Source organism: Coturnix japonica, chromosome 2 (genome assembly GCF_001577835.2).
Source record: "Coturnix japonica isolate 7356 chromosome 2, Coturnix japonica 2.1, whole genome shotgun sequence".
NCBI classification, from domain to species: domain Eukaryota; kingdom Metazoa; phylum Chordata; class Aves; order Galliformes; family Phasianidae; genus Coturnix; species Coturnix japonica.
In genome coordinates this window covers 42,652,985-42,677,821 of record NC_029517.1, presented here as the reverse complement: position 1 = coordinate 42,677,821, position 24,837 = coordinate 42,652,985, and the positions used below count along the sequence as shown (strand labels likewise).

Here is a 24,837-nt window from a genome sequence, read left to right as displayed (position 1 = left end):
TGGTGGGAAGAAGCTGAAAGGAGGGGAAAAGAGTTTATGGTGAGTGTTCAGGGCCAAGATAAGAACTTTAACTAAACACTTAAAATTTAGAGAAAAACTTTGAAGTTCTTGCCCAGAAGTGAGGATGCTTCCTTTTGCCCTGTTTCAGGCAAGAGTTCCCCTAATTGCCCTATTCTTATATGATAAAAATCCCAGAGGGGTATTCCCTAGAGCTTTGTGGTCCTAAAAACACAAATGCTGGCTGAAACCCAGGAGACAAATATTTGCAGGAAATATGGCATTAATCACCTTGCCATTTCCACTCCAGCTAAGGTGCTTGCACAGCAGTGGCTGACAGAAGCAGAACCTGACTTGGAAGCAATGCTGCGACAGACCAGCATATTTAGGGCACTGGGCACCTCTTGTTCATCTGACAAACAGCCATAATCAAGGTAAATACGCACTCTTGCTAACAGCATTTTGTACCTCACAAATACTGCCCATTTCTCCAGACCTACCATTTCTGTCTACTCCTGAGCTTTCTTCATTCATAACGTTGCTGTGCTTTCTTGCTGCTCAGACCACAGCCATTGCAAACATTTCTATACAAGAAATAGTATTAGATAGTGTTTTCCGCACAATCCATGGAACTGAATGGGGTTGACCGATACTGAATTTCTCTCTTTAAATATTTTTGGTTTCAAACACTGTATCACTTCATTGAAAATCTGATACAACCCCCCATTTCTCATTTTCTTTTTTGTCCTTAGGAAAAGCCTCATTGCCATCGATTTGTCACAGTCATTCTTGCAAGCAATTGTAGGCATGTGTCAAATAATGAAATGGTTCCTTCAGCAGAAATGGCACAGCCTGATTTAATAGGCTGCTCCTCATGAAGATCCAAAGACTTCCTATTGTTCCAGGAAGCAAGAGGAAGCTGCAGAGCTCTGCTGGGATGCAGGGTTCACCTCCTGGGGGAGGATAAATTGGGTTACACTGTAGCTCTGCACAATCCCTAGGATTTTTCACTCCTTTCATGTTCAGGGTCAGTTTTTTTCTATTGGGTGTATCCACGCATCTCATAAAAGGTAACTGGATTATACAGATTTAACTAAAGGGATAATAGGATTTTATGTGTGTAAAGAATGGCAGCTGAAAAGAAATATCCTTGCATGACAGCTGAACAAGGTCCATGGAGTGAATCATGATTGTAGATCTAGCATGTCATATTTTAAAGAGGAAAATCGTATTTTAACAGCAGGATCCCCGCTTCTAATTGCAACTTCATGGTGATGTGCCTATAATTTAAAGCACTGAGAATACTACTTATGGAATAGAGATCAGATAAGCATCATTCTGTCAATGAATGAATTCCAGCAATTTCATTCCTGCTCCATCCCATATCAGAAAATAATGTCTTGGAAAGAAAGGAAGTATTAATATTCTGCATGCATCTTCCATGATACTGAGTCTGTGTAGTAATATGGTTCTCAGAGATACAATTCATGAAGGCCTATATAAAAGGCTGTATAATGCAGAATCATAAAGCCACCCCTTTGCATTCATAAAGTTAAAATGATGTCATGAATGTGAGATCCAGCAACTTAAGCAGTTGTAGGATGAGTCTGTGAAGCACAAAGCTATTTTGGCATTCAGACTGTTCTCTCTTTAGAGATGTGTGCTTGGACAGCTAGGATCCTTTGGGCTGATAAAACACAAGGCAGTAAAGGGGGAGTCCACATATACTCATATGGAATAGCTCTCACTTTGGAAATTTTCCTCATCAGTTACATTTCAATAGCTTTTCTGTTCACATCACTGTCAACCTCAGATAATTTTAATGATTTTACAATAATGGCTTCCCATCCCCATTGAAAGCATTTTCATCTCTTCAGCTGACATAAAGACCTGTATTGACAAGAAAGAGGAGTGGCTGGACATGCAGCAAAGCTGCTAACAAAGAGACTATGTGGAGACAAAGAGCAGGGGAAAAGTGGCTCACAGGCTTCTGGGCTTCACAAAACCCCATTCACTATAACTCTGGGGTGAAATCCCAGCTCCACTGCAGCTACAGCTTTCCTGCAGGCAGCACCCGGCTACCTTTCAGCCACATTAATTTTAGGTGCCACATGAGATGTGCTGAGGGCTTTTTCAGTCTCACTGTGTGAATTTTTAATTAACAGAGAAGTACGGCAGTACCAATGAAACATATGGCACATTATTTGATACTTACCAGGTATGTAGTTGCACAGTCTCTCCATAGCTGCCTTTACTGTACTGTTGTGCCACTGTGCAAGCTGTTCAATCACAGAGACCACAAGCACACATCCTTCAAACAAACAAATAAACAGAGTGAATGCAGTTATCTTTAGTACGTAGGGAAGGACCCCGCACAATAGAAGAACTTTGGGCATTGCTGGACATTTTATGTCTTCATAGAATCATAGAATCACAGTGTTGGAAAGGACCTATAAGATCATATAGTCCAACTGACCTCCTTCACCATACCTACAAAAAACCCCTAAACTATATCTCCTAGCTCCCTATCCAGACACTTCTTGAACACTGCCAGTGATGGCAATTCCACCACCTCCCTAGGCAGCCATTCCAGTGCCTGACCACTCTGAGGAAAAAAGTTCCTTCTTATGTCCAGTCTAAACCTCATCTGATACAACTTGTGGCCATTTCCTCAGGTCCTGTTTGTTGCCTGGCAGAAGAGGCCAAGCCCCTCCTCATCACAGCCTGCCTTCAGGAAGTTGTAAAGTGCAATGAGGTCTCCCCTGAGCCTTCTCTTCTCCAGGCTAAAGTCTTGAGATGCCCCACAGAAGATGAGTTTAGAAGCATGAATGTATAGGTTTCTAGGCTGGCACAACTCCTCAAAGTGAGCTTTTAAATTCCTTCCCCTGCCTATGTGCTATTAAATCAAAATGACATTTTTCTACAGACAAAGAACTTTGATGCTCCTATGGACCAAGTGGCCAATAAAAGATGAAGTAATACCACTGGAACTTGCGGTAAGACCAGTATCTTTGAATTGTCTATTACTTCTTCTACACCAAATACAGTAATCCAGTGGAAATTACAGTGAACTTGCCATCTCTTCTGCAGGGATAACAGCCTACTTCTCCATACTTATTAACTACAAGTCTCACTCAGAGTTCTCTGCAGAATGATTGATAAGGCATGCTAAGAGCCATTACCTCTCGTCATCCTAGAAGAAAAGATGGAAACTGCTACCACCAAGAGAAAACCCTGAAACAAATCACTCCCTCCTCTGTCTCCACCTTCAAAACCCAGAAGCTAGTCCAAGGAATTAACAATTGATTACAACACAGTGGCTTGCAAAATACTTCAACCGTGTGAATGGAAAACAAGTCCTGCACTGGACCCAGGGACAGAAAACAGACCCGGGCTTATTTGTGATTGTTACACAGGCATAGCCACAGTGTGCCAACTCACCATTTAGTACAGAGATGGTGGTGCAGGTACTTCAGACATGCTATAAGCACCTGTAAAAGGGCTGCCTCTCCTGGTGTTTACAAGGCCATATTATGAACATATGCAAACAGTCTACACATAAACAGAATTACCTTTCCCCTGCCTTCTTACTATGTTTTTTTATTTATGAGGCTGGAGGCTCATAAAAACTAAACAACCAGAATGGTGCCTTAACAACAAAGCACACATACTGCTTCCATGTGCTCCTTTATTCTATTATCAAGGTCAAAAGATCTGGCTGTCTAGAAGTCAGAAAGACAGAAAGGAGTCCAAGCAGGAAGATAAACAAGGCAGTCCTTGGTCTCCTGATAGGGATGCAAAGAGTTCATCTCTACCTCATCAGACATGGTTGTGCTGACTCACACTATCACAGCCAGGTCTTCTCTCCTCTGCTGGGGTGAGCAGAGGGAAAGGTGCTGATGGATGCACAGCTGCATGGTGCTACAGATGGTGCTCACAATCCCAAAAATTATCCTGAGGATAAAAATACCCTCAGTAATTCACTTTCCACTGGAATACAAAAAACCAACTGCACTGAAGATGTAAGAGAGTTTCTCTCTCATGTTCGTCAAAGCATAGCAGAGGGGAGGAAAAGTAGCTATTTTTAATTCAGCTTTGCCAAATAGAAACAGAATTCTTAATCACAAAAACAATCATTCAGGTAACCCTACTGAGGGAGAGGTCTCTTGGTGATTAAATGGAAATTTTTCATGTTATTAAGCCAGTCAGACTCTTCTGTGCCTATTGAACCAGGCCCAAAGGGAAATTTGCTTTGCCTGAGAATTAACAGAGTCATCGCTGAGATGCTGAAGTACTTAATGCAGTGCCTTGGGCTACTGGATGCTGCATGAATATAAATAACAATAATAACAGCCTGGCAGCTCAGGAAAAACCCACAGAGCTGAACTCCAGGGCTTTTGCTCTCATAAACCAGTCTTTAGTGTCACACAGAGGGTGCTATTACCCTCCCTGTGTTGCAGGCACCCACTGGCCCCACCGTGATTGTTTGAATGCTCTCCCAAATGCACTTGTTCCAAATGAAACACAACACTTGTCAAGACAATTAGACAGAGAAAGAGATGACTGATTTTCAGGGGGACAATCAGAGGTGTCCTCATTTCTGGTTTGGAGACAAAAACATGTTCCCTCCAGTTTGCAGTTTATTCTCTAGGATAATCTGATTCTTGTGTTGGTCTATAGGTAAAGTCACAATGGAAGTTAACCTGTGCTCCTGCTAGAAATCTCAATTTTTCACCATGTAGATCAACTTCCTTTGGATTCAGTGACAGGAAAAGGACTGATGGTTGGATGCAGCAGCAACAACAAAAAGAATCAACAGAAATATCCCTGAACAATATGATAATTATAACAAGTTGTCCTACCTCTAACAGGTCTTCATCCTGTTGGCTAGAAATGGAAAACAGATAGCTAAAAAGGACAGCTGTTTTCAGCTGTGGGAATCTCACTGCTGTAATTATCTATGATTACTTCTGATTGAGATTACAAACTTCGTAATACTCTGAAATCAGTAGAAAATATACCTCCAGATTTGGACAGTCTTTAGCAATGGCTGCTTGCTTTTAATTAAGTAGATATTTACGTGTGATTTATTTCTCATCATGATCAGGGCACATACAAGGCAATCTAGGTAAGCTTCCAAAGTAAAGGTTAAAAAAAAACCCCTCTACATTTCCTTTTCATGATTGTATGTGATTTTCTTTAGAAACAAGTTTCAAGACACTGACTTTGCTGTTGCACTGTACTTTTCTGTACTATTGAAACACTGTACTATTGAAACAAAAGTTTCAGTACTTTGTCAGGCTGAGGAAGAAATTCATCGGTGGTGTGATGCTTACCAGCCATTAGAAACTGGACTTTGGAATTAATAAAATGCTTGTCTCTTTTAGTGATATTTTGTCCTATCTGCTATTAATTTTGGAAAATATAAGAGAAAACCATAACCATTTTGCTCAGAGGCAGTAATCTGGAAACCCATGTCAGGAAGTGCTTGTCCCCATGTATTTGAGAGTAGCATGTAATAATAAAATGACATTTTCAATAGGCTTAGGAAAAAATCATACCCCAATAATAAAGTCAGAGCTAGAAATTCATTTCCTAGCCACAGTGCCCCTGGCAGTTTGAGCAGACTATTTAATTTAATCCACTTTGGCTGCACATGTTTGAAAGCATCTATACTTACAGTGACTCCTGTGGATGTAAAGGACTGCCTGGACACTGAAAGTTGCCTCTCTACATTTCAGATCTGTAGATATTTTTGTCCTGTTAAATGGGATTTCTGGCACCTGGAGCCTTTTTGTCACTTCTTTGCCACTTTTTGTTCACGTTGATAGGTGCTGGGGCCCTTTCTTGTCCCTCCAGCCATAATGCCATTCCACATCCATAAATTAGCTGTACCACAAGGAAAAATAAGCCAAGGAAAGTGGCCTGGGGCACAAATAGCTCTCCACAAAACCTGCTTTTCGAATTCAGGTTGCCTGCCCCATTCTCCACAGTTCCACACAGAACAAGACATTCCTGTTTGAAATACAAGTGTTTATATTGGGAGCTAGCAAAAAATCAGCATGTCTACTGTTTTCTCCCCTGAGATGGGGGCCAAAACTAAACAAGGTACAGTCAGACCGTGGATATGCAATATTTCAGTATAGGAAAGATTTATTTTTCTCTATATGTACCTTTTCTAATACTTCCCAGTATCTGTTTTGCCTTCTGCTTCTCAATGCTGAGGTGATGACGTGATGGAATACAATTATAGGTATCCGTATTCAAATATATCGGCACGTACAAGAACTTCTTTCCTCTAACTTTTGTCAAGTTCATGAACTATCCTGGAAATGTTAAATGGTACAGCAATACTGAACCTGTTCATGGGCATGAAATTATGCATAGAATACTGGGTAGCAACATATTTAAATATTAATGTCAACATAGCAGTATTTTACATGTAACATCAGTTTGCATTTTTGTTGCTCATGTTGCAGCAGTGAGACAATTCAGACCCAAGATTCAGAGCTCTGTTCATCTGTTACTACTTCCTTAAGACACCCTATGAGGTGTCTGATATGGTTCTATACATTTCTTCATGTGCTGGTACAAAAAATTCAGTTTCCATCTAGTGGAAGACTTTGGTATCTATACCTGCCAGCCAAATGTATCCCTGGTGTTTCTGTCATTACACTTTAAAGAACCCTGTTTAACAAGATCTATAACCCAAGGCATTTGCACTGCAAATGCTTTTCACATTAAATAGTAGGAAAAGTGTGTATTAACATATTTTTTCATTTCCAAATCAGGAAATGATTTAAAATGTACTGAAGCAAGGATAGTGGCAGAGGGACTTTTGCTATCTCTTGACACTGGGACTGTTTCCTTGTCCAACAAACCACAGGCTCATTAATCCACAAGCATAGTCTCACCCTGATTGCAAAGAGCTGTCCATTTCAAGATTGTGGATACACAGAACTTGCTTTAAATGTACAGCTCCTAAAAGCATTTAAGATGATTGCCTGAAATGTAAGCAGGTTGCCTTGAAGTTCTGTACAGGGCAAACATGTGAACTGGAGTGGCATTCAGCAACTGATCAGACAATCGATACTAATAAATAAGGCTATCAAAGACAAATGAGATTAAGCTTAAAAGCAAGTATTAGTGATGTAAAACACACAAGATTGCCCATGCCTAAATATCCATATGCATATACACGAGTGTGTATTTACTCACACACATGCCTACAGGTAGGTAGGTATGTGAGGCACACTGACTCACTGAGATCTGTGTTTGCATTCCACAGTCATAAGTTTTCAGTAAGATGTAGGGTGACCTTGAAAATGAACTTTTTACCATCAGCTGTTGAAAAATATTTCTGTTTGAAGAGTGGCTTTCGTATCTACTGCACTACTCATACCTGTGATTTTCCTATCTGAAGAAAAACCACAGGGAAAAAAAAGCTGTGATGAAATTTGCCATTTATTGCTGATCATCAGACTGAGTTTTGCTGCTGGGTTAACTGAGCACTGTCAGCAAAGTGAACAGTGCCCTGGTATAGCTGATCCCAGACTTTCAGACTGCAGCATGTTGTAGTGCTGTGTTAATATTGGGCACGGCCCTTTTACAGGGCTCACTGAGCTGTACATTACAGTTGTAAGCTGCTGGGGACATGGGCTGCCACACAAATCAGCACAGGCAGAAGCTGGCAGCTCCATAACACCTATTCATTAGTGTGACAAGAACTAGAAATATGTTTCAAGAGCATGCTTCTTCATACATTAGGAATTGCGCTCTCATGGACGAATGGAAAGGGTGACCCATAGATACTGCTCAGAATGACATTATTGAGCAGAGAGAGGATGAAATTTGCTTCCCTGGCTGCTGACCCACAGGATCTCAGTTTACTGGCAGAGAAGCACTGCTGCCCGGGTGCCTTGAGCTCTCCCTGTCTGATCACTTTGTTCCAAAAGGGCAACCAAAGTTAATCAGCAAAAGGAGCAGGGCAGCCTGCTGCTGGGAGGAATTAAATAAACTGCTATTTGCAAATGATGCTTGAAGTCATAGCACAGAAAGCCGGGAGAGATGGCCATGAAGAGGCCATTCAGCACATGCCTCTGTCCTAGCAGTGATCTGTGGTGTCCCTCCTTAGTCTGAATTGTGTTTATTTCTGTTATTTCTTGCTGTATCTGTTACAGACAGGATAAATCTATCTATAGATAGGATAGATGGCCCCTTTAATCATTTTGAGGACAGATATCAAGTCCTTTCTTGAGCTTTTCTTCTCTAATTAACTTCAGTTTATTCAGTCATGCTTTATAGCTTATGCTTATCTTTCTCTGAACCTCTTGTCATCGCATTGCCTTGATACACAGCCCCAAAAGGGAGCACAGAAATTCCTCAGAGAATTGTCAGCGCTGGGAAAGGCAGCAGGTTACTTCACATCTTTTGAGCTAGCTCCAGTTTGCATATCTGGGAGCCTGCAGGGTGAGCGCTCTTCCTGACAGCATGCCATTGTTGTGTCGCTACAAGCCCAGCTGATCCTCCCTGGGGATGTTCCCATCTGCTCTATGTGGCACTGACTACTTCTCCCAAAATGCCTTCAACATACCTGTATGGAAATGGTCTTATAGAGGGGCAACCACTCCAAGTTTGTTTTTAATCTAATCCTGCCCTGCACTGTACTTGCACCATCCCTGGATGTGTTCAAGGCCAGGTTGGATGGGGCAGTCCAATCTAGTGGGTGGCAACCTGCCCACAGCAGGCCATTGGAACTGGATTGGCTTTAAGGTCCCTTCCAACCCAAGCCATTCAGTGATTCCATAATTCCATGATTCTATGATTCTCAGTGTTATATGAGTTACCAATTTAATAGCACACTATTATCCAGACTAATGAAATTAGGGAATGATAGTACATTCCAAGTTAAGGACTAAAAAAGACTTATTTTTGTACATCCTTCCACTTCAAGAGTGAGTCATGTGCAATTATCTCTGAACAAGGCCGTCAACCAGTTTTGTCATGCCTTGTAGAAGCTCAATCAGTGCCACATAACTCTCAGCCACTAGATTAGTGCTGAGGTGGTGCCAAGAGCCTTGCTTAAGTCAAGCTATAGCATCTGCTGCTGCTTCTATCTACATGCCGTTATCTCATCATCAAAGAAAAGTAGGTTGGTCTGACACTGCTCCTCCTTGAGAAATCTCTCTTATTTACTTTTGAAAAGAATCTGAATAAAAATGGATTAACTATTACATGATTTTTTCCAGGAATTGATATTTAACTAACTGACCTGTATTTACTCAAATGTCCTTTTTTTCACCATTTTGAAGGAGTGAACTCAGCATCTCCTTCCTGTCTTTCTGTGTTTCACATTTTTTTGCTCACTGTCATTGCACAAGGAGAAACAGCAGCTCCATGTGTATTTGTAGATAGGAAAACTTCCCAATGCCCTTTCATTTGCCATAGGGATGAAGCAGAAGAATGTATTGCACGCAAAGCCTGCAAGAAGCCTAGGAGAGAGCCTGTCTAATTTTACTGTATGCAGAAGGGGAGCACTTCCCCCAGCCTGGGGAGACAGGAGGCAGCTTTCATGGTTGAAGAAAAGAGACTGCCAGGTGCTGGGAAGTCTTTTCCAAAGCCAGGGCTAAGCAAAGCCCATGTGAAAGCTCCACTACCTATTATCTATTTAAAAGTAGGTGGGAAATGGTAAGGAACTGTTTAGGAGCTGAAAGTGCTCTTGTGGCCAATATGGTTACCACTAGCATCTTTCCTCCTCTTTTCCCTAATTCTAAAAGGCAGAAGCATTACGTCCCTTTCTAGGTGGGAACACTTTCCAGTTGCTTCATTTTTATAGCAAATCAGTTGTGAAAAGATCTTATTTGAATGAAGCAGTCACATTTTTCAAGAAACTGCAGCAAAACCGGCCTAAGTGTGATACCAGTATGATCAGAACCTACTGGGGCAGATAGATTATGTCTATAAGGCAAGGGGAGTATGAAAAGGACACTACCGAGTTATAATGCACTCAGAGGACACACCAAAACTGCACTTTGCTCTCCCATCATATCATTTCCCCATTATTTCTTTCTACAGGGTGCTATTTTCAGTGGAAAGACATGACAAAAAAATATTTCCTGTGTTTTGTTACTGAAAGAGCGTCTATTTCCTGACCAGCATCAGCTGTTACGTAGCAGTCTCCAGCGTGCAGGTCATGTATGCATAGCAGTGCTCAGAAAAAACTGTTTAATATGCAGACATCCTCATTTCCCTTAAAAACCTGAGGGAAATACCTTGAAAACATGAGTCCCCTGGCCAAACTTTAACCTGCTTGAGAAAGTTCACATCTTCAAGAAAATCTCCTGTATGCTTAACAGCAGGTGAGTCTAATGTTATAAATGCTGCTTAGACCTATATGGGCAAAAAGTCAGGGGGTCAGGGGAAGTTCCATTGGCTTTCATCTGATGTCTTCCCAGACAGAAAGCCAAGGCTAGAAGGCTCTGTGGTTGGGCTGCTGAAAGGAAATTGCACTCATTCTTGTGATGAGCACATCTCACCTTCATTTCCTCACTGAGGAGAGCTAGCACTGAACCAGCCATCAGAACCAGTGCTATCCCTCAAGATTCAGCTGTAAAAAAAGCTCTGGGCAAGCATGCTCCCTGCCTTCTCTGTTTCATTCAAAGCACAGCATTATTAAGTACCACTTCCCTCTCATTGCCTGCCCCAGCAGTGATCCCGACGGCCATATCTGCTTTTTGCCATTGCTTTCATTTTCTGTCTGGTGACCCAGCGCTGGCTTGAGCAGCCTCTCAACTGTGACTTGGCTTACTTCCTCACCACTGAAATCTGCACTTTGAATGACATGGTTGTGTGTCAAAATCCTGTATTAACTGAACTTAGAGTTGTTATTTCTAATTGTCCTAATCGACACAAAGAAAACACTTTTGCTTGAAATACTGGTTGAAATATTGCCACCTAAGGCAACTCAACTTTCTGTTTACAGCACTAACATGGCTCAAAAGCTAAAAGAAGATGAAGTAGGATATTGGATCATAAAGTTAAATGGTGGATACGCTCTGTATATTTGTGCACATAACAAACACAAGGCAGCACATCTCTCTGGGCACTGAGGATCACACCTACAGCATTTCTGATGCAGATGCACACATTCGTGCTGACATCAGTATGACCAGCTTTGTGTTGGGAGTGCGTTTGGTAAAAGCACTAAGAAAGCATGATGTCCTAACTGCTTGTAACACTACTTACAACAGAGTCAGTTGCCAAAACTGTAGTGGCTGGACCAGGTTCTGAGCAGCCTGATCTAAATGTAGATGTCCCTGTACGTTGCAGGGGATTTGGACTAAATGACCTTTTAAGATCCCTTCCAACTCAAACAGTTCTATGATTCTATGAAAGTGAACCCCACAGTTCCACCTGGGAGTACATTGCAAGTCCAGCTGCACACCCTCACCAGAAGAGGAGAAGCACCCTGTCAGCTTTGGTGGATACCAGCAAGGCCATGGTTGGGGGTGGGATCACCTCAGTGCTCCTTGGCAGGCACCCACCACATGTGGCCCCCTGGCCCATACTGCCAGGTCCCTAGGAAACTTCATTAGCAGCAGGTGAACACCTTTGGCAGTTACCACTCAGGCCTTGCTCCATGGCCAAGAGGGTCAGGACTGGGAATAACCAAGCAGAGCTGGGAATAATCAAGCAGACTCTACATGAGATGGGGGACAGCACATCCTCCCACCAGCAGTATTGAGAACTGCTTCCCATCTCCCTGAGAACACCAAAGCCAGAACATTCAGTGTTCCTCTCAGCAGAGCAAAAGACATGAACTTTGTGAAGCAGTCGCTCAAAAACAAAATCATAAAGTAGTTCCAGGCCCCATGCTGTCCTTGCAACATCCCTAGTGATTATTTCACTAACAACTTGGAGTGTTTTGCAGTACAGCCACAGGAGCAGATAACGGAGTGATTTATGATGTGCGCAGCAGTTCCCTGCTCACCGGTGCAGTAACAAAAGAACAGCCAGCCGGACAGACAGCCTGTACATACCGACACAGGTCTGTCCCTGGGACAGCCCGGAGGGGAGCGCAGCGGGCGGCAGGAGCTCTGTAGCGGGCAGCGGGGAGCAGGAGATAGCCCTCAGCAGGAGTGGCAGCCAGAGGATGCAGAACCAGTTCGGAAATATCTGCCTAGAGGCCCTCATCCTAAGGAAAGCAACAGAAAAACAACAATGAGAAGAGCAAAGCGCAAGCAGGCCTGCATTCCTCTAATGCACGGAGAGCATCCTGCATCCTCTTTGCTCCTCTGTGGGTAAGAGCTGGTGCAGGGCTTCTTGAACGGGATGCAAGGAGCATCCGTGCTCACCCCGTGACCCTGGTTAGATGCTGACCGCAGCCCCCCGCTCCCCGGTGCCCCACTGACCCCATTGCGGCTGTTCCCGACCTACTGGCCTGGCTGGACCAGGAGGGTGCTGTGAGCAGCTCTGCACGGCGCGCCCGCAGCGAGTGACTAACGACCTTAAACCACAGTAGCTGCCGGAGCCACTCAGCATTAATAACGCAAGACACTCCCCTGAGCAACTCGTGTTGCATAAAGGAAAAGCCGACAAAACCCTTCCCCCCCAGCCCCGACGCTTCTCTGCCCTCCTCCGCTCAGATAAAAGGGAAATAAATAAATACATAAAACCGATCTCCTTCTGTTTCTTTAGAGCAGGGTTTCCATTTGGGCGGATGGGATAAAAATAAAATAGGGGAAAAAAAGGGAAAAGAAGCTGCGGGCGGTGGAGGCTGAGTCAGGGGATGGGCAAGCAGCTGCTGGTGGGATGGGAAGAGTGGAAGCCAAGTGAGTGGCACACCTGGAGTGGGCACGGCTGCCTCAGTGTGTATCCCTTACCTCCTCAGGGTTGGGAGACCCTGACCACTCCCACAGCCAAAGGCTTCCCCGTCTCCATTTGGGTTGCTGCAGGGAGGCTGCAGCCAGCTGCTCCCTGTTCCAGATGATCTCCCAGATGTGGCGAGGCTTCACTCAGACAAGCTGAGATGCTGTGAGGAGGCTGTGTCATCCAGCATCTCAGTGTGCTTCTTGCGTGTAATTAAAGCAGACTCATAAATGGTGCTGTGAAGGAAATATAGACAATATAAATCAGTGGTATTTTGACTTTAAAATCAATAATTCTTCATCAAACCCTCAGCTATTCCTACAGATCAGTGAGACCCCACAGAGATCACGTCAGCTCCAGTGTTTAACATGCTTATTTTGCAAACTGCTTCTTACAGCTTCTGCTCTGTGGGAATCCGACCTATTTTGTCTTGAGAGTGGGACCTGGAGAGTCTGCCTTCAGAGAGAAAAAAACCCCAACAACTTAAAGTAGAGGTAATGGCTGTTGCCTGAGCTTTACAGTTCCTGTTTATCATTCCTCATATAGATAGGACTGTTCAGAGCAGCTCTCTCTTTCTGCTATTTTTAATAGCAGATAAACAGAAATCATAGTGCAAAGTGTCTTATCCATATGCCGGCCCTGCTGAAATCTGCAGGATGTTTTTCTTGACGCTGTAGAAACTTGCTATAAAAAGCTGCTGTGCTACGGTGACTGCAGCTCCATTAAACCCTCTTTAACATACATATCACTTGGTTCCCGATGACACTTTGAAATCCTTTAAAACTGTGCATATTGAGTGCTTGCTGCAAAAGCAGAGTGCTAATAATAGGCAAGGAGAAAATCTTCCTAGCACTGAGGTCTGGAGAACGGTTGCCAATTTATCTCTGTAGCAAAACATGAATCTACACAACAGAGCTTAGAAAGCATATAGATAGCTCTGAGGCAGCTCCCCAGCATGGTGAGCTGCAGAGCACATAGCTCTATCCCATCATCAGCAGGATTATTGCCTTGCATGTGAGGCTGGAAAGAGCGGTGAGATAACCATGGAATTGAATGTAGCTGAATTTCATGATCTCTTGTGCATTCATGAAGCTCTTTAACCAATTAAAGAAAACTCCAGAGGCTTTAAAACACGCAATCTGGTCGGACAAACAAGGGATCTGCATGTACAGATTTAGAGGCCAGCTGGCAAGGTGTCCCCCTGCCAATGCTGAGTTTCTCATCCTCCCACTCAAATCACATATCTGGTTCTGCCTTTTGCCAAGCTGGTATTATATGGCTTTCAAGTCCCAAAGACAGTGAGACCTAATAGCATCTGGGTAGAGCAGTGAAGGAACACGTGGTGATATATCTTCTTAATAAGCACATGAATGATGTTAATGAGAGGTAAAAAATAAAAAAGCAGTATGGCAGGATCATGCTGTGCTCATGAGCATCCCAGTGTCCTCTCATCAGCACCAGGCCCAGCAGGATGCAGGGCTGCCACTGGGCTTCTGGTCTGGTCCTGGGGGGGGACTCACCAGGGCTGGTAAGGCCTAGAGGCCCGCAGAGCTAAACAACAGTGGCCTGATGTCCACAGAAAGTGCAGTGCATGGGGCATGGCCCTCAAGAGGGGGCTTCAGCTGCCACCAGCTGCCAGGCACCAGGCAGACTCACAAGGACCAATAGATGACAATAGATCCCACTTAGCACCTCCTGACTCATGGTTTCCAGTTGCACCCCTAACCCTCTCTGAATAATGGACAGAGCCAAGAGAAACCTGCATGCACATCAGGGTGCCAAAAAACCCAAGGCAAAACAGGTGGAGCAGAACAGAGCCCAGTATGAATTTCCATGAGAACAGAGGACAAGGCGGCTGTGCATGTGTACATCCAGTGAACAAATGTGATCCCTGGAGCAGGCCCTGAGATTGGGAGCTTGGTTGCTGGGGTCTGAAGGACCCGTAACTCTCCTTCATTGCTTGTACTTCAATCTTAGTTCCTGACAACTAATGTAAAACGGCTTGGGTGGTGGTGGTGACAAATGAGCTTGGGGATGGGTAAGGTTTCAGCCTTCTCTGATAGAGATGCAATGAAACAGAGTTAGGACTTCTGATCTTCTGAACAAGTGCCTTGGCAGCATTGCCAGCACTGCCAACACTCCTAAAGGAAACAGTCACCCTTTCCCCAAAGGGGATGCTTTGTGTGACTGCTACTAGAAGTGTGAAATGAGATGCAAGGATGGAGTTATTCTCAGTGTTGCTTTTGGTAATGGGTCCCTGAGGACCTGTTTATGTACATGGCTGACACACAGAAAAAAGCCATGAAAAGAAAAGGGGATGCAGAATACTCACTTGAGGCCCTGAAACGGGACAAATAAGCATCAGTAAATCATCTGTCAGGAGCAGGGAGTGACTGGCTGAAGAAGGGAGATACTCCCTTGGAATATGAAATGATCACCTTTTGAAAGGAGATCACAGCTGGCACTGGGTATTTATCTAACTTGTTCTGTCCAAGTCACTGCACATGTTACTGAAGCTTTCTTTTCTTTCTTTCTTTCTTTCTTTCTTTCTTTCTTTCTTTCTTTCTTTCTTTCTTTCTGTCTTCTCTTTCCTGCCTTCTCCTCCTCCTTCCTTCTCCTCCTTCTCTCCTTTCTTCCTCTTCCTTCTCCTTCCTCTTCTCCGTCCTTCTTGCTTTCCTTTCCTCTCCTCCCCCTCCTGCTGTAGTCTGCTCGAACCCCCGTCCTTGTCTTTCGACACTCTCCCTCCTGGTTGGTCCTTCGGCCTCCTCCGTGGTCTTCCTTCCTTGCCTCCTTCCTTCCTCTCTTTGCCCTTTCCTTTCCTTCCTCCTGTCCTCGTCTTTTCCCTTGCTGATCCTTTTCTTGCCGGTCCTATCCTTTCTTTTCCTGTATCGTTTCTCTTTGTCGTTGGGAGTAGGTTTCGTTGGTGAGGTTTTGGTGTTCTTTCCTTCCTCCCTAATCTCTCTTCACCCTTTCTTCCTTTCTTCCTTTCCTTGCGCTTCCCCTTCTCTCTTCCCCTCCAAGTCTGGTTCCTTCCTTCCTTCCTTCTCTGTTACACTGATACACGTTGTATGATGACTAAATATTGTTTTGGAAGGTCTTCTTTCTGTCTCCCATTTGACATGTTGTTTGGTTCTTAAGGGAATAGACACATGCATTAGATTTTTCAGATGGAGAGATAAAACCTGCAGGAAGAAGCCTTTATTTCAAAGATCCTCTCAGCCAGTTCTCTTTCTTTTCTTTTTTAAATGTCACCCTTTGTGTCCCTTCACGATGATGTTCCCACTGTCTTGCTGCATTGGTTATTTTACCTCGCTGCTCTCAGGATTTTTGTGATTGTCATAATCAGCTCCATGCTTGGTGCATTATCATTGGCATGGATGAACATTTCCAAAGCCCCATGTGGATTTGCTACTGCGCCACATCCAATTGAGTCATTCCCTCTGCCCCAGTTTCTGCTTGAGATTGAAGTTATGCATCTCTCTCAATCTCATTGTCATTCAAAGCTGCAGGGAAGCATTTAAAGCAATGTTTTCCTATGCTCCTATCTAGAAAATTGTTCCAAGCTATTACCACGCAATGGCTGAGATGCTTATCCTTTATTCTGCAACCTTTAATGAAATTAACTGACCCAGCTTGCAAGAGCTATTGATATCTGTGCTTTTGGAATGGTAAACCACTGACACTGCTTACTTCAGCTTTGGGTATAGTGAAGTGTGGGAACAAGACTCCTAGGTATTTTAGACAGGGAACATGTAAAAAATAACAGTTTTGTTATTGGTGTTGCATTTTGTTACTAGGTTTGGTTTTAGTCCAGAAAAACAAACCTGGCTGGTGTGTTCTCACCATGCACAGATGTCACTATAAATTTACAAGTAACCTTACCAATGTTGATTTTGCCTCTTGAATTGCATGAACACAATGTTAAGCCTTTTCAGATCTAAATAAGAACAAACTCTTGCCATCACTGGGACAAAAGAAACAAAACTGTTAAGTAAGGAGAACAAGATGCTGCTACTGAGAAAGCATTAATTAGGAAGGCTTATTTAGAGCACTCAGGTTATAGAGTAAGCAAGAGCCAGATGTAAATACAAGTCAGGCAGCCTGAGATAGACTCAGCAGTGCCCTGACACCTGGATACTCATTTAAAGTTAGAAGAAATAAGAGCTGGGCATCACCAACTCAGCATGGTGACGTTTTCTCCTATTATCATGAGGCCATAAATAGCTCATCATTTGCTCAGCAATCCAGCCCTCCGTACTGATCCCCACATAGCTCTTGCTGTTGCTTTGGGTTTTGTCAGAACATAACTACCCATTGGGCTCATGGGTTCGCACAAACTGAGGGCATGTTGGTTGGGAAAAGTTATCCCCGATGCTGCCAGGTTAGGAGTGTTCACAGCAGGAGAGCACAGCATCAAAGGAGAAGAAAAATAAATGTTTGACGGCATTTGTTCCATTTGATCTTTCCTCTGATCACACAAACAGAAGAAACACAGCTTTACAGCCTCTTGATCTCAGCACAGAGCGTGTGCCAAAGAAAGATAATTATTCCCAGTGTTTGGGTCTGGGGACAGCAGCAAACAGCATAGAAGGCATTTTTAGCACACACCGACGTTCCCAAGATGATTTAAATGTATTGCTGGAGGCTTGCACTGGGAATTCTGTGCTCAGAAATGGGGTCTGTATGACAGACATACTGCTGATGGCACTCCACAGTTCAATAACAGGGCTGAGTTTGAAGGATTCTTTTTTCTTTTCAAAGAGACATCTCACTGATTTGCTCCGATAATAAAAGATCTGCAGGTGAGTTGGACAGCTTCCATTAGCAAAATGGCCCTGCAGGGACAGCATCCATCATTCACAGACAAATACACCAAGGCAGCATGGCTGATTCTTCAAGTATTAATTAAGCAAGTGACTGGTCAGCCAGCCATGGACAGTGTTTTCCTGCTCTATGGGGACATTAGTGCACAAAAGTGCTCCAAGCACTTGAAGGATTGCATGCCCACTGCCTCAGACAAATCGAAGGCTAAGTTACAGCCAAGCGAGGCTTGCACCCACTCCACTGTCACTCAGTGGTGTTAGGCAAACCAGCCGCAGGGACTGGGTCATCCCTTATGTCTTAATCTATCACTGATAATTCAAGGAAGGCTTATTTGCACTTATCTGTCTCTTCAATTGTGGAAGATTTTATGCTGACGTACTGTCAGCTCAGCCAGCGGTTGAGTCTTGCACGTATAAGAGAAGATGACACAGGAAGTTGGTTTCGATTATCAATGCTTGTAGCCACCTCTCTGTAAAGCAGAAAATATACCTTTCAAAAACAGCTCTGCATTAGGAAAAGCTTTCTTCCTTCTTTCTGCAGCTTTATCCTGGCTGGGCACCCCCCAGATCTGTCTCTTCCTGATTGAGGGAAAAAGCACCCCATTTGCCTCTCTCTCTCTCAAGCTCTCCTCTGTATTCAGGGTCTCTCCACCTGGTCTCCAGACTCTCTGCACATGCTGAAGTCATTAAACCATCCATCCTTTGTGTGTGGGGGGATGGCTGGCTGCTTGGCTGCCTCCCTTACTCATTATTGGCCTTTCCAGCTGATTTAACCAGCTGGTGCAATGAGACATGAACAGCATCTCAGAGAAACGTGCATATCGCTATAATACATTTCCAATGTCTTTTTGCTCTCCCTCTGGATGCATAAAGAAGTACTATAGTATCTTGCAATGAGTTACTGAATCTTTTTTGAAACCTGATATATTCTCAATGCGAGGTTTATTAAATATGAGGTGTGTAGTCATATGCATTAGCCAGGGCTAGCCGCCCAGACTGTTCAGATGAGAAGAGCAGACAAGCTTCTGCCTTGCAAATCAATTGCTCTGACACAATGGAATGCTCCAAGCCTGCTGACGCTGAGTGCACCTCTTTGTTTTGCAAAGACACCTGCACTGATCACGGTTCAAGCTTACCTGAACATCTTCTTTATAATTTTAGATCAAGCTGCTGGACACAACTGCAGGGGGAGAACCATCATCCAAGTCTGACCCTGAATTCTCTTTTTTGGCCTACATGTCACAGGGTGAGTGCCATACGGCCAGCTGATGAACAGAAAAAGGAAGGATCAGGGATGCTACCAGAGGTGTTATAATAGCGTGACACAGAATAGGTATCTCCCTCCTCTTCCTGCCTTGGGAAACTAACTAACACTTGAGTATTTGTGGATTTTGTCTCCTGGCTATTTGTTTGCTGCCATTCATCATTCAGACTCAGCGTTTATGCATACTGAAAGTAATAGACATAAATTAACAACAAGCCTTCAGGGTGTTAAATAGCCTCCTCCCCCTCACTGGAATCATTTCTCACAATGCCCACACTCAAGCACGTTTGATACTCTGCCCCAGAGATCAGCACAGCAGGAACTGCATGGCTGCCACCCAGATACCCTCTCTGTCCAGAAAACAAGGACCCTTTCCACTGCACCATTGCAGGGATGGTTCACCATGACTCAACAGAGTAGCTCTTCAGCCTTGTAGAAAGGCAGCAGACAAACCCTCCAGCAGCAGGTCTGCCACTCCTTGCTAAGGTCCCATCACATAAAGCCAAGGAAGAAAACAAGAGATCGGGATCCATTCAGGAGCTCTGGAAAGGTGTGGTCCCTGAGTTGAACACAAGGCAGCAGCCACTTCTAGCTGTGATCAGATCCCAAGTAACATGAGGCATCATTTCCCAGGAAGTAGAAAACCCAGTGGTGATGCAGTTGAGTATGCCCAGATCTGTTCAATCTCTATTTTCAGTACATGTGCAGTTTGCCAGGGAGGCAGAGACAAATTCCTGCCCTCAGGGTCCTCAGGAAAGAAGACCTGTTGCCCCAAAGTCTGATGTGGAAAACACAGAGGAAGCTGATTAGGAAATGTTAGTGAACCCATGTTGCAAGCTCCTGGGCTTCTAGTGACAAGGAAGTGAGGAGAGGTAGGGCAGCTGCAGACAGCCCTGTTCCTGCCCCAGAGGGACTGCCTGGGTTTGTGCATCACTGTGTCTGGTTCTCTGATGCCCTGTTGACAGCTGGGTTTTGGCAGATGCTCAGCGCTGACCTTCTGAAGGTCATATCCCAGTGCAACTTTTCATGATGACCAACCAAAACCCAGGAACATCGCTGTGACAAAAACTGCAAACAGAGATTAGGATTTACTGGACATTAAACAGGTGAAGGGAAGTAGCTCAATTTTTTTAAGGTACAGAAATTAAGCATTCCTTTTCTCTGCAGCTGGTGTTATTTCCAGCCCTTCAAAACTTGAGAATGCCTGCCCTCAATCTATTTGGTGCATCACACTATTCTAGGCAACAATTTGTGACGAAAAATTCATAATTCATCCTTCTACGTCATTTCTTTGCTTTGATCCTACATTCAGCAACTTCTTTTGATGACTAGCAAAAATAACTGCAGTCAATGCAGATGAAGGTGAGCTGTAACCTTCATCCCAAACTCCTTGTCTATATTTATCAGGCTCGTCAGAACAGTGACCCAGTCCCACTCCTGCTGAGCGTGCCTGCTGCTCTAAGGACTCCAGGAAAGCCTACTTGATGGTGGAAGAGTTGGTACCTGAATGAAAATGAATCATTCCTGTCCTTTCAGCAAGATAAATCAGATCATCTCCCAAGATGGGTGAAGTACTGGTTTAGATTTGTGGTAGGAAGGATATCCAGCAAATCTTCCAGTTCTATCTGCCCCAAATAGTCTGACAAGCTTTATAGTGTTGAAGTGCTGGGACCCAAGACTGTAGCCACTGAAATGTGTGTGGATGTTTTCCTTTCCCACCTTTGGACATTGCTCCCCTTGATGACCACCTGGAGCCACTGTCTCAGAGCTTCCCTCCCCATCCTGGCTCTCTCCAAAGGTGAGAGAACTGTACCTCCAAAGTGAGACACCTGTCATATTTCACATAATGGTACACTGCACGCATGCCAGGTGTATCCTGGGAGAACAGATTCCCATCTGGAAAGGTTTTTCTGCCACATTTACAGGCAAAGAAAAGTGTGGCAGTGGGTTTTCCCCCCCTTTACTAAAGGGTAATTATCTGTTGGTTTGCCTGCCTCCAGTAACTGTCTCCAGGGCTTTCATGGTTTGTGCCACTTCCACAGTGCAAAGGGAAGGATGGATTCAATACACATTCAAAAGAATGTCAAGAAGATCTGGAAATGTCTTATCGTGCAAGGATAAGAGCAGGCCTTCCACTTGATGAGCCTGGGGGGTTGCTCTTGCTCAATTTTAGAAGCCAGTTTTGATGCTAAGAAAATGTCATTTTGTTGGCTACACCTCAGCCTTATACATTAGATAGAGAAATACAAATAGATTGGTGGGGTGTGCTGAGCAGTGTAGGACCAGTTGCTGTTGTAAATGTCTCCATCAAGGCTTGCAGGGCATCAGTGAGATGCCTTTTCGGACCATGGGATGCAGCTGTGCAGTGGGGCTTGGACCAATTCCACCTGCAGCTGGGTGGTTAAGCACCTGGACCAGAGCTCACTCTTACCTCTTGTTTTAGAATATTGCACTGTTATTTGTCTGGTGGCTTTAAGGAGTAGAGGGACCACCACCATGCAGAGAGCTGCCCATCACACTGCCCATCACACAGTCCCACTGCGTTAACAGGGTGAATCAGCAGCATAAATAGGAAAAAAAGTGCAATGTATTGGCTGTGCTGGGAGAGAGCCAGCATGGGTTTCCCACTGCTGCATGAGATCCTGCAGCTCTCCTCTGCTGGGGGTCTGGAAAGCGGTGTGCTTTGCCAGAGTCAGATGACATCCTGCAGGATCGGGCCCTGGAGTGCACATAAATCAGTTACAGGTACTTGAATTAGGAGAATTAATTAAGAAGGCCTTCCCATCCTCGGGGGGGGGTAGAGACCACAATGAGTTCAGCAGGACACACCATTAATCCTGCATTTGTCCCAGAGCCATTCTTTGTGCTCAGGGCGGGGGAATGGCCAGGACAGAACAACCCTGCCTCTTCCCTTTGGTGCAGGGAGTGGTGCGCACAGGGCATCACCTTTCCCAATGCCTCCCCACTTCCCAGGGCCCTGCCCATAAGCAGTTCAGCTCCTTTTGCTCTGGCCCTGCTCACCTGTATCATACAGGTCCCTTGAACACACATCTGTCTTTCGGGGATGAATATTTATTATCTTCATTGCAACAGCACAATAAAATCCCCTCATCCTTAATAGCACAGTTCCCTCTAGATAAGCACACTTATCTCCCCAAAAGATTAGCTTCTGTTTTTCATTCCAGAACATTTCAGGGCTAAGTTGCAGGCTGGCTCAAATCCCCACCATGTAAGGAAGCAAGAGAACATTCAGCATCCTCGCCCCAGGTGCTCAAATAACTCCTGTGCCAAACCACAGCCAGTGCTGTGCTTGTGGCTGGAGGCAGAGGCTGCTGCTGTAGAGGTACAGCACAGAGCTGGAGTGAACTGGGGACACTTCTCTCAGCACTTGTCACTGGTGGTGTGCTGGAAGAAGGCACAGTGCGTGACAACCCATGGGATTTATCCTGGATGTGAGCCAGAGGGGTGCCCTTGCAGCCCAGGCAGACAGTGGTATCCTGGGTTGTACCAAGAGAAGGGTGGTCAGCAGGGAGAGGGAGGGGATTGTCCCTTTAACATGGTCTGATAGTGACAAGGCAAGGGGGGATGGCTTTAAACTAAAAGATGGGAGATTTAGGTTAGAGTTAGGTGCTAACCTAAAGTTAGCTTTGTATCATGGCCACTCGGTGTGCTGCAAAACTGGCAGGGGGAGGCTTGGATTACTGCCTTCATCAAATTGCTCTCTACCAGAAGAAATACCTGGGTGAAAATAATACAACTCATCCCACAGCACTTACTGTGGATGACCTTGCAATGTGCTCCTTTTCCTCCCAGCCAACCACATGGGCAGGTGGGATGGTGTTCCTCATGCAGTGCAGGTTTGGCTGTGCAGAGGCCAGCATTTCTGGTGGGGGAGGTACCAAGAATTCTATGATTTGTCTTGTTTTCTGGGGAAAAAAAAGAACAAAGCACCACCAAAGCCCCACAGTTCTGTAAATTTCTAATAGAAAGTGAACAAAAAGATGGGAAAAAGTCATATTTTGTTTCAGTTATAACCCTTGTGACTTCTGGGACTAAAGGAAGCACTGAAACACTAGTACTTTCCCACAGAGAACCACAACATCCAGCAGCCCAAAAGTATCATGGGGAACAAGTTCTAGCCACTTCAGCTTTACAGTTTCCCTTCCCAAAGCAACAGCATAGCTATAGTCATACGGCCTGCTCCAGCCTCTCCTTGGCACATCCCCATCAGCCTCCATCAGAGTCTCCCAAGCTCAGGTTTTCCTCCATGCCCTCTCAGTGCTGTCAAGTTGTAAATGTGTTGGTTTGGGCCTGTTTTTGAGGAGATAGATGTGAGGCACTTGAACCCTGTGTGCACTGCGGATCCTCCTTCTGGGAGCGGCTGTGTTTGAGAAGAGATGAGAGGATGGGAAAAACTTCATCAGGTGGCAAGAAAATGAGAAGGGAGGACTCCTTCCTCACTGAAGGAAAACATTTGGCTGCAAACAAAGCTTCACAGGACACCAGAGAAACATTGAAAGGTCATTCCAATGCCTCAGCCTCAGTTTTGAGTGGAGTTTGAATTGCACGGGGAACCAGAGAAGCCCGAAAGTTGTGTTTGATGTGGAAGTTGGCTTTGTTGGTCTGCATGTGGGTAGTTTATGAGTGATGTAATTGTGGAGAGATGTAAGATGTTACAGCACCGAGCCTGGGACAGGGAGGGGGAAATCCCAGAGCCTGGGGATGGGTCCATGGCTGATGGAGGACATTGTGAGTTGAGCAGTACTTCAGGGGGTGTAGCTCAGTTGAACAAAACCACAGCAGAAGTAATCTTACTGCTGCTGCTTGAATGTCATCCTGCTGTCAGAGGAACTCCCCACGTGTTTTGCAGAGGCACCCAGTTGTGCTGCCTTTAAGGAGGGAGTGGGGTGCAGGGAGCTGGCTCCTGGGCAAACCCTGGGGATGAGCTGTCCTTGCCCTTGAAAGCTGCAGTTAGTCAGCAGCTTGCACTGCCTGCCATCAGTCCCTCTGCAGCCACCAGTGCCCTTGGTGTCCTCATCTTTCTACATTTGCAGAAAATTTGGCTTTTGAAGCTTGGCAGATTCCTGAAGTTACTTCTCCTGACTTGGTGTGGCCTGCCGGTGTGACAGCAAAGGTGACCAAGGTGTCCTCTCCTCGTGGAGAGGGGACATAAAATCCAGGACTTTTCAAGGGAAACAGAGGATACAGATGTACTTTGGGAAACAAATGTTGCCTCTTATTAAGCAAGAGATAAGCAGCCTCCCTCCCCTTCACGACCAGCCAAAGGAGTCCCAGAACACCGCCAGACTATTCTGAACATCAGGCTGCAAACAAGATTAAAATTAGACTCACAAGGTTTCATCAAGGGAGAGTTTAACTGCAGCGCTCAATCAGGCTGCAAAACCCACTAATGACAATTGAAATAAAGTCATTCAAGACACATCCTTCCATGTCATGCTGCAGGAAGGGAAGTTTGCCCTTGGCTGTGTTTCTTGGCCAAGGCATATTTGGTGTCTCATCACACTGCTGCCCGATGGCGGAACCAAGGCTGGCATCCCCTTGGGAAAAGCAGCAGCGGGTCCCCTGGTTCTGTGACTGCTCCATGGGCCATGTCTCATAGGAAATGACTGATAAACAGGTGGTAAAAAGAATAGGAGAGCATTTGAGTGAGACTTCCAACACAAGGAGACTTTTTTGTCCATTGCAAGATCACATAATGCCAATAAAGCTATATATAGAGTGGGATGTCTGAGAAGTTATCTGCTGGAAAAAAACCATCAGTTTTAAACATTCATCTGTTTTTAACAGCAGTCTCTCTGCTTGCAGAAGGATGGCTAAGGACATGTTTCCCAGGCTCTGCCCATGTCCCTGCAAGCTGAGCACCAC

The 24,837-nt window shown here is 44.8% G+C and overlaps 1 protein-coding gene across 5 annotated transcripts in view; it reads right to left on the bottom strand.

Moving 5' to 3' along the window:
* Positions 1–13,420, bottom strand: part of AOAH (acyloxyacyl hydrolase) — a 61,294-nt gene extending 47,874 nt beyond the window's left edge. The window contains exons 1-4 of one of the 5 annotated variants that reach the window (XM_015854235.2): positions 13,260–13,420; positions 12,879–13,100; positions 12,036–12,190; positions 2,213–2,308 (exon numbers count right to left, since the gene is read on the bottom strand). In XM_015854235.2, coding sequence (XP_015709721.1) covers positions 2,213–2,308; positions 12,036–12,189 — 250 coding nt within the window. In that variant the 5' untranslated portion in view covers position 12,190; positions 12,879–13,100; positions 13,260–13,420. Of the gene's footprint in view, positions 1–2,212; positions 2,309–12,035; positions 12,191–12,407; positions 12,578–12,664; positions 12,708–12,878; positions 13,101–13,259 lie in introns of those variants that run through there. The other 4 variants (XM_015854234.2, XM_015854232.2, XM_015854233.2 and 1 more) reach the window with 4 other exon arrangements.
* Positions 13,421–24,837: the final 11,417 nt, after the last annotated feature.